The 19495-nt window shown below is 43.6% G+C and overlaps 1 protein-coding gene across 1 annotated transcript in view; it reads left to right on the forward strand.

The window, feature by feature from the left end:
* LOC112223565 (unconventional myosin-Id-like) overlaps window positions 1-19495 on the forward strand; it is a 126849-nt gene that overhangs the window by 33804 nt on the left and 73550 nt on the right. The window contains exons 4-11 of the mRNA XM_042305391.1: window positions 2605-2770; window positions 2878-2931; window positions 3523-3618; window positions 4279-4395; window positions 5738-5941; window positions 6323-6468; window positions 6721-6835; window positions 7018-7188. Coding sequence (XP_042161325.1) covers window positions 2605-2770; window positions 2878-2931; window positions 3523-3618; window positions 4279-4395; window positions 5738-5941; window positions 6323-6468; window positions 6721-6835; window positions 7018-7188 — 1069 coding nt within the window. The remainder of the gene's footprint in view (window positions 1-2604; window positions 2771-2877; window positions 2932-3522; window positions 3619-4278; window positions 4396-5737; window positions 5942-6322; window positions 6469-6720; window positions 6836-7017; window positions 7189-19495) is intronic.

The following is a 19495-nucleotide window of genomic DNA, read 5'->3' on the forward strand; positions in this document are numbered from 1 at the left end:
CATTGTAGAACAGGCCTATGCATAAAATACATTTTCCAATACATCCTCCAATTTGGGGTGGCAGGTAGCCATTGGGCCAGTAACCGAAAGGTTGCTACATCAAATCCCCGAGCTGACAAGATAAACATCTGTCGTTCTGTCCCTGAACAAGGCAGTTAACCCACTGTTCCTAGGCCATCATTGTAAAATAAGAATTTGTTATTAACTGACTTGCCTAGTTAATAAAGGTTACATTTCTTTTAAATGTAAAAATTTGCAATGTCTGCCTATGCCCACACATATTGTATCAAGGAAATGCAACATTTTTCATACCCTCAAACATTCCTCAATTCAAAATCACTGTCCATCGTGAATTCTTTACGTTTTTTCCGGTGAAAAATCCAAAACTGCGTCTGCATGCCAATAATTTGATTGATCTTAATCAGTTTCATGGGAATATGCATTTTGAGCTAATTAGACCAGATGGTGTCAACAAACTATTAGCCTTTTCTTGTATTTTGTTTCAATAAAAGCATATCGCGCTTTGTTGAGATTTGGCGCATGATCATTTTTTGGGGACTCTTCAGCCTAAGCTAACCATCCTAAAATCTCGTTAGAAGTTAGGTGTTTTTTGGTGTAACATTATAGGCCTACTATTCTATGCTATTATATTTAGTTCTGTTTTGTAAAACTCAAATTAATCATTATGTGATCTTGCGAGACATTGATTTAGCTTTGATCTAACTTTACTAAACGAGCACCATTGTGAGAAGTGATAATCTTCTATTTGTAATAATAATACTAGGCCTAAGTGATGAGAAGGACTATTAGCCGTAGGCAACATATCTTGATGAGTGTTACTTTAAACGATTGGAGCACTCTTCCTGGTGATGAAAGGACAGCGTCAGGATCGCTCAATGATAAAGAAGTTGAACCAACTTAGCCATTCGGTCAGTTCAGGAATAATTTGCAGTATTGCCTAATAGACCTACGACCACGTGGTATAGCTATTTGTACACTACAGCCTAATGTAAATACAAATACATTTAGCTTGATATCATTGCACTGTTTGCGAGGAGAGCTTTAGTTGCGAGTAGGCATTTGATTGTATATTGTAGCCTACACTACACTGTATCATAATTCAACTTTGATTTGATTAGCTTGAACACATGGTACAGGAGTTGCAGTGATGGGACAAGACTGTAACTACCAATTGGATATCATGAAATTGGGGAGATTTTTTTTTATTTTTAAGAAAGATATAATATCTGAAAATGTAGCTTCACGGCAGCGTGTTTTTTCAGTTTAGTTTGTAGCTAGCTACAGCTTGTTTGACCCGTTGTTAAAAACTATAACCTAAATGCATTATTGCGAAGCCTACAGTTCTTCATCGTCCTTGACAACACCAGAGAAGACAGGGAAGAAACCACCATTTACCTCTAGGCTGCTATACATATTGATTTGGTTTGTCTTTCTATCGTTTTTCATTGAATTTCAGTGGTAATTAAATATAATTTATTTAAAATGTATCTGAATTAATTTTACAGAATTCGTTTTACCAAAAGTGAGAGAGTATCACTCCATGCAGCACTACACCCCTGCCTATCAGGTCATTACTAGTTATTACCCCTGTTATCATTTCTACATTGGCCCAAGGATCAAAGCTCAGCTGTATAAATGCTTCATAACCCTCCTTATGACACACACATGATTGGCACACACCACTCGTAATAAAAATCCCAGAAATAGGGCTGTTTATGGCCTTTTAGTGCTGAATATATTGCCCTTGACCCACTACATCTTCCCTGTAGCCATTTTAAAGGAGTAAAACTGTCGTTTTGTGTTATTTTAAGACAGAGAGTACAAGTCACGTTTATAAGCCCACAACTCTCCCAGTTCTGCCCTGCCTGTAAGGAAATGCTACAGGCTGTATGGAGCTCCGACTAATGGGATAGCCAGAGCGGGTGGTATATGTGCGCTGCAGTGCTCGTGTTTGTATGGGCCATGGGAGGAGGCGTGCACCCCAGCACAGAGTATGTTGTGAGGAGCCTGTGGTCTGACCCAGCACTACACAGCATAAATACACAGCATAAATATCCAGGGCCAACGTAGTCTCTGTGCTAAATGGAGTTGTCGTATACTGCACATGAACATGTTGATATAAGACACTCCAACCATCTATAACCTTGTCCTAACACAGATGGGCCCCGTAAGGGACAGGCAACTGTAGGATCTGACCGAGTAATGACAGTGCTACCTAAATCGGTGTAAAATGGAGAACTTACAGGGATAGTGTAAGATTCTGGCCAGCGTACCTGTAGACTTCCAGTCGTTGTGCTAACGCATGTTCGCAATGGCTCGCGAAGCTGCCTTTAATTTCATTCATACTGCACGCGGAGAAATGGTATCCACGAGTTCATCTGACTCGGAGTAAGTAGAACAATGCCAGAATGTCGTACTATCCCTTTAAGTCTTAACTCTCGTGTATCTACCTCACACTACTATATTCATCCCCGTCGTCCTCCATGGGCCACCTTATTGTTTATCTCTGTGGGTTAGTATCAGTTGATAGGAGCCCAGCGAGCCGTTAGTATCACTGAGAACATGTGTCGCCTCTCTCTCCAGGGTGAAAAACATGCTGCTGAAATCCAACTGTGTACTAGAGGCCTTCGGCAACGCCAAGACCAACCGCAACGACAACTCCAGCCGCTTCGGCAAGTACATGGACATCAACTTCGACTTCAAGGGAGATCCCATCGGGGGTCACATCAACAACTACCTGCTGGAGAAGGTAGGGGGCGCTAGAAAATACATGTTTTATTCCCGATGAGATCACCTGTATAAAGATCAAATATATTTCTCTCTGAATCAACTAAACTAAATCTGTTTCTCTTACAGTCCAGAGTCATCTTCCAGCAGGAGGGGGAGAGAAGCTTCCACTCTTTCTACCAGGTGTGTGTGAGCGTTTACGTGTGTGTTACACGCCAGACTGATGCCACCATAAGCTGGTATACAGACCAGATGGGCCGTGGGTCTGTGACTGTGTTAATCATAAAGGCATGGTGATGTCATAGCTGTTACAGCCCTGTGCTGTCAGTTTAAAATATATATCCATCTTCTCACCCCATTATCGCCACTAATAAACCTCCATCTTTCTCACTCCATAAACTCCCGATTCTCAAGGGACTTCACCCTCCATTGGTCCGGTCTCGCTATCTAGATTATTATTTTCCTTTGCTCCATTTTACTGGGGAGTTACATATGACTAACGGCAACATTCAAATTAAATAGGGGGCGGCAGGTAGCTTAGCTGTTAAAAGCATTGAGCCAGTAACCAAAAGGTCGCTGGTTCGAATCCCTGAGCCGACTAGGTGAAAAATATGTCTGTGCCCTTGAGCAAGGCAATTAACCCTAATTACTCCTGTAAGTCGCTAAATGTAAGTGGTTTAGAATGTAAATACTGAACAGTCATTGGCATGTGTCACTACTGACTCTGAGACTACTGAGTCTCTATCGCTCTCATTCTCGATCTGTTCTCTTCAGATGGTTAAAGGAGGTCCTGAGTCTCTCTTGCGGTCCCTCCACGTCTCAAAGGACCCCACAGCCTTCAACTACATCAAAGTGGGAGGCCACATCAAGGTACTGTAGGTTACTACAGAACTATATCTAGTTTGAACCCTAATTTTGTATAAACGGTCACAAAAACAAGTTCTAGACAGAGAATGTCACTATCATGCTGTGTTTATTTGGTCACACTGTTTATTTTCCCAGGAATAAAGATACACAAGCCCAGCTATTAAAACATTGTTTAATTAAAGCAGGCATATCCGTTCTGCTGTCTCTGCACTTTAAGCTAAACGAGTAGGAACAACACAATATTTTATAGCAACAAACAACGTGACGTCATGGAACAGAACAGAGCTAGGGCCCACACTGCTGAAGGGGTTTGTACATGGTCCCATTTTTATAGGAATAGTCCCCGACTGACACTCAGTGTTCTGTCTTGAAGACATTTGTGGTCATCCAGTGATTCCTACTGTATGACTTTGGCTGCTGGGAGGGGAAACATGTTAGGAATGAACTCGTCCTTGCCAAAGTGAGGAAGTGGTGTACTTGGCCAGTGTTACAGACTGACCCAAAGTAGATACCAAGTAAATATCTTGACTAAATTCACAACACTAGCTGGAAGTTTTCCTTCAAAACTGACCAAATGTAACGTGATTTGTGCGAAATGAGGTGACAAATACTTTCCAATTGTTTTACTCCGCCATCTCCCTCCTTTCTCTCTCCCTGTCACAGTCGTCCATCGACGATGGTGGTGATTTCAAAGCAGTGGCAGACGCCATGAAGGTGATCGGCTTCACAGCAGATGAGCTCCAGACGGTTTACAAGGTCCTGGCCACTATCCTGCACCTGGTAATACCCCATACTAACTCCTAACCCTATTGGCCTGCCAGCAGGGTTAGCATAGGTTCAAATGGAACAGGGTTAAATGTGCAGTCCCTTGTGAAAACCTACACACCCCTTGTACAGTCTTCACATTTTGCTGCTTTAAAATGTCATCTAAAAAGGGACTGACTACATTAGATTGTTTTCCTATCGATCTATACAACCTACTCCACATTCTAAAAATATATGACACATTTTGAAGAAATACAAAATGAGGATTGCGTATGTCTCCACATTCCAAGAGTTACTGCCTGGTGGAAGCAGATAATACATTACACACATTACAGCTGTGAATAATTTTGAATAAGATTCTACCAACCTTGCACAACATGCTGTATATGCATTGTTTTTGTCAAAATTGCTCAAGCTCAGAACATTTGGTTGGGAATCGTTGATGGACGGCAATATTCAAACCTTGTCTCAGATGTATAAAGTCATGAAAGAGGCCATTCCGACTGGACTATTTGCAAACAGGTTGTTAAATAATACTGCAAGACAACTCAGCAACGACACCATTTTTGGCCTAAATTAAAAACTACAGATTTGGGTAAAATCCAATACAACACAACGCAGAAGTGAAACCCTCTGTATTGTGGTGGCAGCATCATGTTATGGGTATGCTTGTCATCGGCAGGGACTGGGGAGTTTGTTAGTGAAAGGAAAACCTAACCCTGGGATGTAGTTTTATTTTGCAGCGCGACAATTACACACATTTTTATCTAAAGACACACCAGAATGGCTTTCCAAGAGGTGTTAAGTGTTCCTGTGTGGTCTAGCCTCATTCCTGACTTAAATTTGCATGAAAATCAGAGGCGAGGTTTGAATATTGCTGTCCATCAATGATTCTCAACCAAATTTCATGAGCATTAATGAGAAATTTGAAGAAAAACATATGTTGCCCTAAGAGTTGAGCAACGTTGGTAGAATATTATTTGAAAATCATTGACAGCTGTAATGGCTGCCGAAGGAGCGTCCACCAAGTGTTTTGTATGTATTCATTTGGGAAATGCTCTCAATGTCTTTCACTTTGTGAATGTCGAGTAGGTTGTGTAGATCTGTAGGAAAATAAATGAATGTTATCCTTTTTAGATGTATTTTTAAGGCAGCAAAATGTGACGACTGTGTAAAGGGTTTGTAGACTTTCACTAGGCACTGTATACTCAGCAATATGTCGTCATCATTTGAATGGAAACTGTCCAGCCCTTTGTTTGTGCTATTCTCCTCCCCTTTTCTCCAATGCTATTACTCCACATAGTCTCTTTAGTTTACAGTTTTCTTCCTGTATTTACCTCCATGTGACCTCTCCCAGGGCAACCTGACGTTTGGTGTGGATGGTGACACAACACTGATTGAGAACTCCAAGGTGGTGGCGGTGATCGGGGACCTGCTGGCCACTAAGGAGGAGAATGTTGAGAAGGCCCTGCTCTACCGCACTGTGGCCACCGGCCGTGACGTCATTGACAAGCAGCACACAGCCCAGGAGGCCAGCTACGGCCGGGACGCCTTGGCTAAGGTAGCTAATGCTAGTACGCTATATTAACCGATGCACAGTTAACTGTCAACATGCTGACTCTTCGCTAAGGTAGCTATCTAGCACGCTACACTACATTAGCCGCTTCGTTAACAGCAGCTATTGCCAACTCTCAACGATAATGCCAACTCTCAATGATAATGCCAACTCTCTAAAAAGGTTTGTGAAATGGGCCCAATGTTGATTTAGACGTGGTAGGGCTACCCATTTTTTTAAGTAACCAGTGTAACATCTTATGAATGCTTCTGTGTAAAAGAGGAACCAATGTAGATAGGCTGAGTATGGATGCATTTCACTCTGCTTTCTGTCAATTGATTTTGGTCTACTGTTGTCTGCCTTGGTGTTGGGGCTTGTGACCAACAGGCTATGTACGAAAGAATGTTCTGTTGGATCGTGGGAAGGATCAATGATGTCATCGAAGTAAAAAACTATGATGCCAAAGTCCACGGGAAGAACACGGTCATCGGCGTGCTGGACATCTACGGCTTTGAGATCTTTCAGAACAACAGGTTATGAGCCGTGTCCGCTAGAAATACGTCAACATAGAATGTACTTCAGCATAGAATGTCTACTTGAGTTGGTCTCTTTTCTTATACGTCAATATGAAATGTACTGGATTTATACAGATTTAGTGTCAATCTCTCTGTCATGACACTTAGTTGATTTGTATGTAACACAGCATAAAACATGTATGGTCTAGTTCAATTTAAACCAGGGTCACAGTCATTCACTCACCCTCTCCTTGTCTGTCTGTCTGTCAGCTTTGAACAGTTCTGTATTAACTACTGTAATGAGAAGCTGCAGCAGCTCTTCATTCAGCTGGTGCTGAGGCAGGAACAGGAAGAGTACCAGCGCGAGGGAATCCCCTGGAAACATGTAAGGCCGCATCTTGGTTCCACACCACTAATGTCTTGTATCGCCTACGGCAGCATTGTCACTTTGCCTCAAGTCATTCTCCTTCCCATTGAATATGACTACTAGGAGCGTCTTCCTCCCTGTACTGGTTTTAGTTGTAATGATATACTGATCCCCTGTTTTCTCTCTGTACCTGGGCGTAGATTGACTTCTTCAACAACCAGATCATTGTGGACCTGGTGGAGCTGCAACACAAGGGCATCTTCTCTGTGCTGGACGAGGCCTGTATGAATGTGGGCAAAGTCACCGACAAGGTCTTCTTACAGGGACTCAACAGCAAGCTGGCCAATCACGCCCACTACACCAGCCGCAAGGTACGTTGGAAACAATAGGAAATCTTTGGCAATTCGTTAATTTAATTTGTATTCATTTCCGGTATTGACTGAATTGAAAGTGGAATTCACACCAACAATGTGGACACATGGAATTGATCAACCTAGGCTTCATGCACCAATGGGTTTCTTCTTACCACATGGCGTGGTGTTAACTTTAGGACAACGTTAGCGATTATAAAACATTTGTGATTTTAAAGGCTTGCTCCCGGCAATTATAAAGTAATGCTAAAGTAATGCAACAACCAAGCCCAGTGATTTATTTATTTTCCACCTGTATTTAACCAGATAGGCCAGTTGAGAACAAGTTCTCATTTACAACTGCGACCTGGCCAAGATAAAGCAAGGCAGTGCGACAAAAACAACAACACCGGGTTACACATGGGATAAACAAACGTACAGTCAATAACACAATAGAAAAATATATATACAGTGTGTGCAAATGTAGTAAGATTAGGGTGGTAAGGAATTAAATAGGCCACAGTGGCAAAATAATTACAATTTAGCATTAACACTGGAGTGATAGATGTGCAGATGATGATGTGCAAGTAGAGATACAGGGGTGCAAAAGAGCAAAAATAAATAATAATATGAGGTAGTTGGGTGGGCTGTGTACAGGTGCAGTGATCGGTGAGCGGCTCTGACAGCTGATGCTTAAAGTTAGCTTCAGTGATTTTTGTTTTGCAATTTGTTCCAGTCATTGGCAGCAGAGAACTGGAAGGAAAGGCAGCCAAAGGAGGAGTTGTCTTTGGGGGTGACCAGTGAAATATGCCTGCTGGCGCGCGTGCTACGGGTGGGTGTTGCTATGGTGACCAGTGTGTTGAGATAAGGTGGGGCTTTTCCTAGAAAATACTTATAGATGACCTAGAGCCAGTGGGTTTGGCGACGAATATGAAGCGAGGGCCCAGTGGTGGGTAGTATATGGGGCTTTGGTGACAAAATTGTTGGCACTGTGATAGACTACATCCAATTTGCTGAGAATTTGCTGAGTGTTGGAGGCTATTTGTAAATGACATCGCTGAATGTCAAGGATCGGTAGGATGGTCAGTTTTACGAGGGTATGTTTAGCAGCATGAGTGAAGGAGGCTTTGTTGCGAAATAGGAAGCCGATTCTAGATTTAATTTTGGATTGGATATGTTTAATGTGAGTTTGGAAGGAGAGGACAGTCTAACCAGAGACCTAGGTATTTGTAGTTGTCCACATGAGTCAGAACCGTCCAGAGTAGTGATGCTAGGCGAGCGGGTGCGGGCAGCGATTGGTGGAAGAGCATGCATTTAGTTTTACTAGCATTTAAGAGCAGTTGGAGGCCACGGAAGGAGTGTTGTATGGCATTGAAGCTCGTCTGGAGGTTTGTTAACACAGTGTCCAAAGAAGGGTCAGATGTATGCAGAATGGTGTCGTCTGCGTAGAGGCGAATCAGAGAATCACCCGCAGCAAGAGCGACATCATTGATATATACAGAGAAGAGAGTCGGCTTGAGAATTTAACCCTGTGGCACCCCCATAGAGACTGCCAGAGGTCCGGACAACATGCCCTCCGATTTGACACACTGAACTCTATCTGAGAGTAGTTGGTGAACCAGGCGAGGCAGTCATTTGGGAAGCCAAGGCTATTGAGTCTGCCGATAAGAATGCGGTGATTGACAGAGTTGAAAGCCTTGGCCAGGTCGACGAATACGGCTGCACAGTACTGTCTTTTTTCGATAGTGGTTATGATATCGTTTCGGACCTTGAGCGTGGATGAGGTGCACCCATGGCCAGCTCGGAAACCAGATAGTGGAGAAGGTACAGTGGGATTCGAAATGGTCGGTGATCTGGCTTTCGAAGACTTTAGAAAGGCAGGGCAGGATAGATATGGGTCTGTCACAGTTTGGGTCTAGAATGTCTCCCCCTTTGAAGAGGGGGATGACCGTGGCAGATTTCCAATCTTTAGGGATCTCAGGTGATACGAAAGAGAAGTTGAACAGGCTAGTAATAGGGGTTGCAACAATTGCGGCGGATAATTTTAGAAAGAGCGGGTCCAAATTGTCTAGCCCAGCTGATTTGTAGTGGTCGATATTTTGCAGCTCTTTCAGAACATCAGCTATCTGGATTTGAGTGAAGGAGAAGTGGGATTGTGGCTTGGGCAAGTTGCAGCGGGGGGTGCAGAGCTGTAGCGGTAGCCATGTGGAAAGCATGGCCAGCTGTAGAAAAATGCTTATTGAAATTCTCAATTATTGTACATCTATCAGTGGTGACGGGGTATCCTGCCCTCTGGGAGGAGGTACCCTTATTAGACTTTACAGTGTCCAAAAACCTTTGGGAATTTGTGCTACAGGATGCAAATTTCTGTTTGAAAAAGCTAGCCTTTGCTTTCCTAACTGACTGTGTATATTGGTTCTTAACTTCCCTGAAAGTTGCATATCACGGGGGCTATTCGATGCTAATGCAGGATGCCACAGGATGTATTTGTGCTGGTCAAGGGCAGTCAAGTCTGGAGTGAACCAAAGGCTATATCTGTTCTTAGTTCTACATTTTTTGAATTGGGCATGGTTATTTAAGATGGTGAGGAAAGCACTTTTAAAGAATAACCAGGCATCCTCTGCTGACGGGATGAGGTCAATATCCTTCCAGGATCACCCGGCCAGGTCTATTAGAGAGGACTGCTCACTGAAGTGTTTTTGGGAGTGTTTGACATTGATGAGGGGTGGTTGTTTGACAGCGGACCCATTACGGACGCAGGCAATGAGGTAGTGATCGCTGAGATCCTGGTTGAAGAGAGCAGAGTTGTATTTTGAAGGCAGGTTGGTCAGGATGATATGTATGAGCGTGACCGTGTTTACGGATTTAGGGTTGTACCTGGTAGGTTCCTTGATAATATGCGTGAGATGGAGGGCATCTAGCTTAGATTGTAGGATGGCTGGGGTGTTAAGAATATCCCAGTTTAGGTCACCTAACTGTACGAACTGAAGATAACTGGGGGCAATCAATTAACATTTGTTGTCCAGGGCACAGCTGGGGGCTGAGGGGGTACTATAACAAGCGGCAACAGTGAGAGACTTAATTCTGGAAAGGTGGATTTTTAAAAGTAGAAGCTCGAACTGTTTGGGCACAGACCTGGATAGCATGACAGAACTCTGCAGACTATCTCTGGAGTAGATTGCATCTCCACCCCCTTTGGCGGTACTATCTTGATGGAAAATGTTGTAGTTGGAGAGGGAAATTTCTGCATTTTTGGTGGCCTTCCTAAGCCAGGATTCAGACACGGCAAGGACATTAGGGTTGGTGGAGTGTGCTAAAGCAGTGAATAAAACATACTTAGGGAGGAGGCTTCTGATGTTAACATGCATGAAACCAAGGCTTTTACGGTTACAGAAGTCAACAAATTAGAGCTCCTGGGGAATAGGTGTGGTACTGGGGGCCTGGGTTAACCTCTACATCACCAGAGGAACAGAGGAGGAGTAGTATTTTAAAACATAAGACGAGACATATACTGTATACGTTTCAATTATCAGTTCCATCAAATCCTGTTTAAAGTCTAATTGGCATTAAAGTCATTGTACACAAATCAAATCAAATGTATTTATATAGCCCTTCGTACATCAGCTGATATCTCAAAGTGCTGTACAGAAACCCAGCCTAAAACCCCAAACCGCAAGCAATGCAGGTGTAGAAGCACCACCAGACTAACATGAACTAATTGACCTACACATCTGTTCCCCAGTGGCTCATAAGGCTGCATTTTACAGGGTTGTATTTCACTCAGTGGACCACAAGAGGGAGACAAGCCGTCAGCCCAGCACTCGTTTCTCTATCTGACTCAACACTCTGCCCCCAGTGATGTCACTGGCAGCCAATGGGAGTCAATGGAGTTGGTGTCTCGCTGCGCTGGCATGGGTGTTAGAGGGAGGGAGGGAGAGAGGGAGAAGAGACAGAATCATAACAAGAGGAACAGACGGAGAGGAGGGGAGGCACAAGGTAAAGATAGGTCCTCTATCACTAACAGCCAGGTTGTTTTACCCTCAACTTCCTAGACTGTGTTATGTGTCATCACCTTAGCTGTTTCTCTATGGCAGGGTTCCCCAATTGGCAGCCAGTTGATTTTATTTGCCCCACAAAGTTTTCTTGTTTGTCATAAAATACTGTAAATACACCAGCAAATCAGCTGGAAATCTGTTCCAAAGTATTCCCACGCATAATAGAGACACATACACTCAACAGCCAGTTTATAAGGTACACCCACCCTGTTCATGAAGATTGATTGCTCCTTCAGACAGTGAGTAACGTGGCTGTGGCTTGCTATATAAAGCAGACAGACAGGCATCGAGGCATTCAGTTACTGTTCTATTTAACATTAGAATGGGCAAAACAAGTGACTTAAGCTACTTTGAGCGTGGTATGATCGTCAGTGCAAAGCACACCGGATCCAGTTTCTCAGAGATGGCTGCCCTCCTGGGCTTTTCATGCATCAGTGTCTAGGCTAGGGTTTACAGAGAATTGTGCAACAAACAAAAAAACATCCAGCCGACGGCAGTCCTGTGGGTGAAAACAGCTCATTGCTGAAAGAGGTCGAAGTAGAATGGCAAGAATCGTGCAAGCTAACAGGCGGGCCACGAAAAGACAAATAATGGCGCAGAACGGCATCTCGGAACGCACAACTCGTCAATCCTTGTAACGGATGGGCTATTGCAGTAGAACGACCACAACGGGTACCACTCCTATCAGCTAAAAACAAGAAGAAGTGGCTCCAGTGGGCACGCAATCACCAACACTGGACACACAATCACCAACACTGGGGAGTGGGAAACACAATTGAGGAGTGGGAAAACATTGCCTGGTCCGAAGAATCCCGGTTACTGTTGCTTTATGCTGATGACAGTCAGGATTTGGCGTAAGCAACATGAGTCCATGGACCCATCCTGCCTGGTACAGGTTGGTGGCGGTGGTGTACGGGTGTCGGGAATGTTTTCCTGGCACTCGTTAAGGTCCTTTGATACCAATTGAGCAACGAACGTTTCGGAAACATTGTAAAATCCATGCCCCGAAGAATTCGGTAGATAATACAAAGAAAAAAACATGTTTATTTTTATTTTTAATTTTTTTCATCTTTGAAATGCAAGAGAATGGCTGTTATATGACTTATGAGTCTAGGCTCATTTTCGATTTTGACCAAAAGATGGCGGCAGTGTATCTGCAACATTTTTGACTGATCCAATGAACCATTGCATTACTTGTAACGGCAGATTTCCTCCTCTTCGTCTGAAGAGGAGTAAGGATCGGACCAGGATGCGGTGTGGTAAGTGTTCATGACGATTTTAATAACAAAAGCACTGAACACTATGAAATACAAAAACAATAAACAAATACGTGAAATAAGAAAACCGAAACAGTACCGTGTGGTGAAAAACACAGACACGGAAACAAACACCCACAAACCAACAGTGAAACTCAGGCTACCTAAGTATGATTCTCAATCAGAGACAACTAACGACACCTGCCTCTGATTGAGAACCATACTAGGCCGAACATAGAAATAGAAACACAAAACATAGACTGCCTACCCCAACTCACGCCCTGACCATACTAAATAAAGACAAAACAAAGGAAAATAAAGGTCAGAACGTGACATTACTGTTCAAAATGTTGTATCAAGTCTGCCCTAATTGGTTTATTGATACATTTTCAAGTACATAACTGTGCACTCTTCTCAAACAATAGCTTGTTATTATTTCACTGTAATAGCTACTGTAAATTGAACAGTGCAGTTAGATTAACAAGAATGTAAACTTTCTGCACATATAAGACATGTCTATGTCCTGGGAAATTATTTGGTTACTTACAACGTCATGCTAATCACATTAGCGCATGTTAGCTCAACCGTCCCGCGGGGGACACACCGATCCTGTTGAGGAATGTGTGTTGGTGTACATGTGTTCCTGTGTGTGTGTGTGTGTGTGTGTGTGCGCACGCACACAGCCCTCTGCAGAGATAACACACCTAGTGCTAGGCTAATATCACGGCGCCGGAGAAGATGGCTGACATTTTACGTGCTCCTAACCGAATGTGGTTTTTTTTGCGTTGTTTGTAACTTGTTTTTTTGCTTATTCTGCACATAATGTTGCTCCTACCGCTTCTAATGGCCGAAAAGAACTTCAGAAAGGCGATTACTCACCACGAACTTGCAGAAGCAAGTTCTTCTGTTTTTTTTCTCTCCTTTAACGAGTCCGAAGAGCCTGACATGAAGGACATACTGCTTTCCCGGGAACAGGCCCAAATCCCCGTCATTTGCGTGAAGAGAAAACAAAGAAAAAGAAGACGGAGTTCGGGCTGCCTTCTGAGAATTCGTAGGCGATCGAATAAACCTTCACTGCCTTCCTTTCTACTAGCTAACATGCAATCATTGGAAAATAAAATCGACGACCTATGAGGAAGATTAAACTACCAACGGGACATTAAAAACTGTAATATCTTATTCTTCACCGAGTTGTGGCTGAACGACAACATTATCAACATACAGCTGGCTGGTTATCGGTGTATACGCTGTATCGGCAGGATAGAACAGCGGCGTCTGGTAAGACGAGGGGGCGGACTACGTATAATTATAAATATAGTCTCAAGGTTTTTCTCGCCTGACACAGAACCCAAACTAGCTGCGCGCGTGCACCATCGCGTGCGACATCGTGCATAAATGTATTTTGTCCCCCCACACCAAACACGATCACGACACGCAGGTTAAAATATCAAAACAAACTCTGAACCAATTATATTAATTTGGGTCCAGGTTGAAAAGCATTAAACATTTATGGCAATTTAGCTAGCTAGCTTGCACTTGCTAGCTAATTTGTCCTATTTAGCTAGCTTGCTGTTGCTAGATAATTTGTCCTGGAATATAAACATTGAGTTGTTATTTTACCTGAAATGCACAAGGTCCTCTACTCCACCAATTAATCCACACATAAAACGGTCAACCGAATCGTTTCTAGTCATCTCTCCTCCTTCCAGGCTTTATATTGCGATTGGCAACTTTCATAAATTACTTGCATTACCGCCACCGACCTATTTTGTTTTTCAGTCACCCACGTGGGTATAACCAATGAGGAGATGGCACGTGTGTACTTGCTTCTATAAACCAATGAGGAGATGGGAGAGGCGGACTTGCAGCGCGATCTGCGTCAGAAATAGAACTGACTTCTATTTTATCCTTTGGCAACGCAGACGCTCGTTGGCGCTCGCGAGCAGTGTGGGTGCAATAATTTAATAATATAGATTTCTAAATTTATTCTGCAATGCTCGCGTACATGACGCGAGCGGTGTAGTCAGCCAGCCTGTGAGGTAGAGTATCTCATGATAAGCTGTGGACCACACTATCTACAGTTTTCATCTGTATGTTTCGGAGCTTTCTACATACCACCTCAGACCGATGCTGGCACTAAGACCGCACTCAATGAGATGTATTCCACCATAAGCTAACAGGAAAACACTCGTCCAGAGGTGGCGCTCCTAGTGGCCAGGGACTTTAATGCAGGGAAACTTAAATCAATTTTACCAAATTTCTATCAGCATGTTAAATGTGCAACCAGAGGGGGAAAAAACTCTAGACCACCTTTACTCCACACACAGAGACTCATACAAAGCTCTCCCTTGCCCTCCATTTGGTAAATCTGACCATAATTCTATCCTCCTGATTCCTGATTACAAGCAAAAATTAAAGCAGGAAGCACCAGTGACTTGGTCAATAAAAAAGTGGTGAGATGTAGCAGATGCTAAGCTATAGGACTGTTTTGCTAGCACAGACTGGAATATGTTCTGTGATTCTTCCTATGGCATTGAGGAGTACACCACATCAGTCATTGGCTTCATCAATAAGTGCATCGATGACGCCATCCCCACAGTGACCGTACGTACATACCCCAACCAGAAGCCATGGATACAGACAACATTCGCACTGAGCTAAAGGCTAGAGCTGCCGCTTTCAAGGAGTGGGACTCTAAACCGGAAGCTTATAAGAAATCCCGCTATGCCCCCCGACGAACCATCAAACAGGCAAAGCATCAATAAAGGACTAAGATCAAATCGAACTACACCGGCTCCGATGCTCGTCGGATGTGGCAGGGCTTGCAAACCATTACAGACTACAAAGGGAAGCACAGCCGAGAGCTGCCCAGTGACACAAGCATACCAGACGAGCTTCATTCGAGGCAAATAACACTGAAACATGCATGAGAGCACCAGCTGTTCTGGACGACTGTGTGATCACGCTCTTTGCAGCTGATGTGAGTAAGACCTTTAAACAGGTGAACATTCACAAGGCCACAGGGACAGACGGATTACCAGGACGTGTATTGCGAGCATTCACTGACCAACTGGCAAGTGTCTTTACTGACATGTTCAACCTCTCCCTGTCCAAGTCTGTAATACCAACATGTTTTCACTTGTAATTCACTGTATTACAATTCCAGTGGGTCAGAAGTTAACATACACTAAGTTGACTGTGCCTTTAAACATCTTGGAAAATTCCAGAAAATGATGTTATTGCTTTAGAAGCTTCTGATAGGCTAATTGACATCATTTGAGTAAATTGGAGGTGTATCTGTGGATGTATTTCAAGGCCTACCTTCAAACCCAGTGCCTCTTTGCTTGACATCATGGGAATATCAAAAGAAATCAGCCAAAATATTGTAGACCTCCACAAGTCTGGTTCATCCTTGGGATTTCCAAACGCCTGAAGGTACCACGTTCATCTGTACAAACAATAGTACGCAAGTATAACACCATGGGACCACATAGGCGTCATACTGCTCAGGAAGGAGATGCGTTCTGTGTCCTAAAGATTAACGTGCTTTGGTGCGAAAAGTGCAAATCAATCCCAGAACAACAGCAAAGGACCCTGTGATGCTGGAGGAAACCGGTACAAAAGTATCTATATCCATAGTAAAACGAGTCCTATATTGACATGACCTGAAAGGCCGTTCAGCAAGGAAGAAGCCACTGCTGCAAAACCGCAATAAAAAGCCAGACTACGGTTTGCAACTGCACATGGGGACAAAGATCGTACTTTTTGGAGAAATGTCCTCTGGTCTGATGAAACAAAAATAGAACTGTTTGGCCATAATGTCCATCATTATGTTTGGAGGAAAAAGGCGAGGCTTGCAAGCTGAAGAACACCATCCCAACCATGAATTACGGGGGTGGCAGCATCATGTTATGGGGGTGCTTTGCTGCAGGAGGGACTGGTGCACTTCACAAAATAGATGGCATTGTGACGAAGGAAAATTATGTGGATATTTTTAAGCAACATCTTAAGACATCAGTCAGGAAGTTAAGGCTTGGTTGCAAATGGGTCTTCCAAATGGACAATAACGCCAAGCATACTTTCAAAGTTGTGGCAAAAGGGCTTAAGGACAACAAAGTCAAGCTTTTGGAGTGGCCATCACAAAGCCCTGGCCTCAATCCGATAGAAAATTTGTGGGCAGAACTGAAAAAGCGTGTGCGAGCAAGGAGCCTACAAACCTGACTCAGTTACACCAGCCTTGTCAGGAGGAATGGGCCAAAATTCACCCAACTTATTGTGGGAAGCTTGTGGAAGGCTACCCGAAACGTTTGACCCAAGTTAAACAATTTAAAGGCAATGCTACCATATACTAATTAAGTGTATGTAAACTTCTGACCCACTGAGAATGGGATGAAAGAAATAAAGTCTGAAATAAATCATTCTCTCTACTATTATTCTGACATTTCACATTCTTAAAATAAAGTGGTGATCCTAACTGACCTAAGACAGGGAATTTGTATTAACATTAAATGTCAGGAATTGTGAAAACTGAGTTTAAATGTATTTGGCTAAGGTGTATGTAAACTTCTGACTTCAACTGTCCATATTACCTCAATTACCTTGGCTATCTGGTGCTCCCGCACATTGATTCTGTACCTGTACCCCCTGTATATAGTCTCGCTATTGTTATTTTACTGCTGCTCTTTAATTACTTGTTCCTTCTTTTTCTTATTCTTATTTTTTAAACTGCATTGTTGGTTAGGGGCTTATAAGTCAGCATTTCACTGTTAGGTCTGCACCTGTTGTATTCGGCGCGTGGTTACTTCCTCTTTGTGGTGTTCCAGGTGTGGTTACTTCCTCTTTGTGGTGTGCCAGGAGTGGTTACTTCCTCTTTGTGGTGTTCCAGGAGTTGTTACTTCCTCTTTGTGGTGTTCCAGGAGTGATTATTCCTCTTTGTGGTTTTCCAGGAGTGGTTACTTCCTCTTTGTGGTGTTCCAGGAGTGGTTACTTCCTCTTTGTGGTGTTCCAGGAGTGGTTACTTCCTCTTTGTGGTGTTCCAGGAGTGGTTACTTCCTCTTTGTGGTGTTCCAGGAGTTGTTACTTCCTCTTTGTGGTGTGCCAGGAGTGGTTACTTCCTCTTTGTGGTGTGCCAGGAGTGGTTACTTCCTCTTTGTGGTGTTCCAGGAGTGGTTACTTCCTCTTTGTGGTGTTCCAGGAGTGGTTACTTCCTCTTTGTGGTGTTCCAGGAGTGGTTACTTCCTCTTTGTGGTGTTCCAGGAGTGATTACTTCCTCTTTGTGGTCTTCCAGGAGTTGTTACTTCCTCTTTGTGGTGTTCCAGGAGTGGTTACTCCTCTTTGTGGTGTTCCAGGAGTGGTTACTTCCTCTTTGTGGTGTTCCAGGAATTGTTACTTCCTCTTTGTGGTGTTCCAGGAGTTGTTACTTCCTCTTTGTGGTGTTCCAGGAGTGGTTACTTCCTCTTTGTAGTGTTCCAGGAGTGGTTACTTCCTCTTTGTGGTGTTCCAGGAGTTGTTACTTCCTCTTTGTGGTGTTCCAGGAGTTGTTACTTCCTCTTTGTGGTGTTCCAGGAGTTGTTACTTCCTCTTTGTGGTGTTCCAGGAGTTGTTACTTCCTCTTTGTGGTGTTCCAGGAGTGGTTACTTCCTCTTTGTGGTGTTCCAGGAGTGGTTACTTCCTCTTTGTGGTGTTCCAGGAGTTTCTTTGTGGTGTTCCAGGAGTGGTTACTTCCTCTTTGTGGTGTTCTTTGTGGTGTTCCAGGAGTGGTTACTTCCTCTTTGTGGTGTTCCAGTGGTTACTTCCTCTTTGTGGTGTTCCAGGAGTGGTTACTTCCTCTTTGTGGTGTTCCAGGAGTGGTTACTTCCTCTTTGTGGTGTTCCAGGAGTGGTTACTTCCTCTTTGTGGTGTTCCAGGAGTGGTTACTTCCTCTTTGTGGTGTTCCAGGAGTTGTTACTTCCTCTTTGTGGTGTTCCAGGAGTGGTTACTTCCTCTTTGTGGTGTTCCAGGAGTTGTTACTTCCTCTTTGTGGTGTTCCAGGAGTGGTTACTTCCTCTTTGTGGTGTTCCAGGAGTGGTTACTTCCTGACAACCGTATAATAGAACTTTGAAGAAGTTTTAAACGGACTGCAGTTGTTCTAGCTATATAAAGTTTCCCTGCTTCTCCTCGTACATGCTGATGTCGATACTTAGCTTGGCTGATGTGGTACACAGCGAGGGATAGCTGTGACACGCTGGTCTGGACAGAAGTCTGTTGTTAGTGCAGTATTTGCGAAGAAGGGGGTTGAAATAATTCCAACAGTTGTATTGGAAGGGGGCGGCGCTCTGGGGGCTGTGTGTGGCTGTCCATGTGGCTGTTTGAGTGAGAAAGACACAGTGGAGACCCAATCAGTAAAAAGCACTGCCCCTTGATTATGAACACACCGTGCCGACAACGTCAAAATAGCCTTTCCAGACCCTGAAGTAACGAGGGCTTCAAGTTAGGTGTCAGCCAGACTAGTTGATACCATCCTCAAATTTCGAATCTCCCAATTTTGTCACGTTCTGACCTTAGTTCCTTTGTTATGTCTTTGTTTTAGTTTGGTCAGGGCGTGAGTTAGGGTGGGTAGTCTATGTTCCTTTTTCTATGTTGTGGTTTTGTGTTTGGCCTGGTATGGTTCTCAGAGGCAGGTGTCGTTCGTTGTCTCTGATTGAGAATCATACTTAGGTAGACTTTTCCCACCTGTGTTTGGTGGGTGATTATTTTTCCGTGTCAGTGTTTGTTCCACACGGGACTGTGTCGGTTCTCATTTATTTCTCTTGTTCCTTTTGTTTTCTGTGTCCAGTGATATTTCATTCAAATATATATCATGAACACAAACCACGCTGCTCTTTGGTCCTCCTCTCCTTCCACCGAAGACTACCGTTACAAGTTTGCTCTCCGCCTTCTCTTGTACACTTTGTGAGGTCGTACCCCTGTAATACCCTGTCTTTGTATATGCTAGGAATTCATTCTTTTTAGGAGCTACTTTTCTACATCACTAAGGAA

Source organism: Oncorhynchus tshawytscha, linkage group LG24 (genome assembly GCF_018296145.1).
Source record: "Oncorhynchus tshawytscha isolate Ot180627B linkage group LG24, Otsh_v2.0, whole genome shotgun sequence".
NCBI classification, from domain to species: Eukaryota; Metazoa; Chordata; class Actinopteri; order Salmoniformes; family Salmonidae; genus Oncorhynchus; species Oncorhynchus tshawytscha.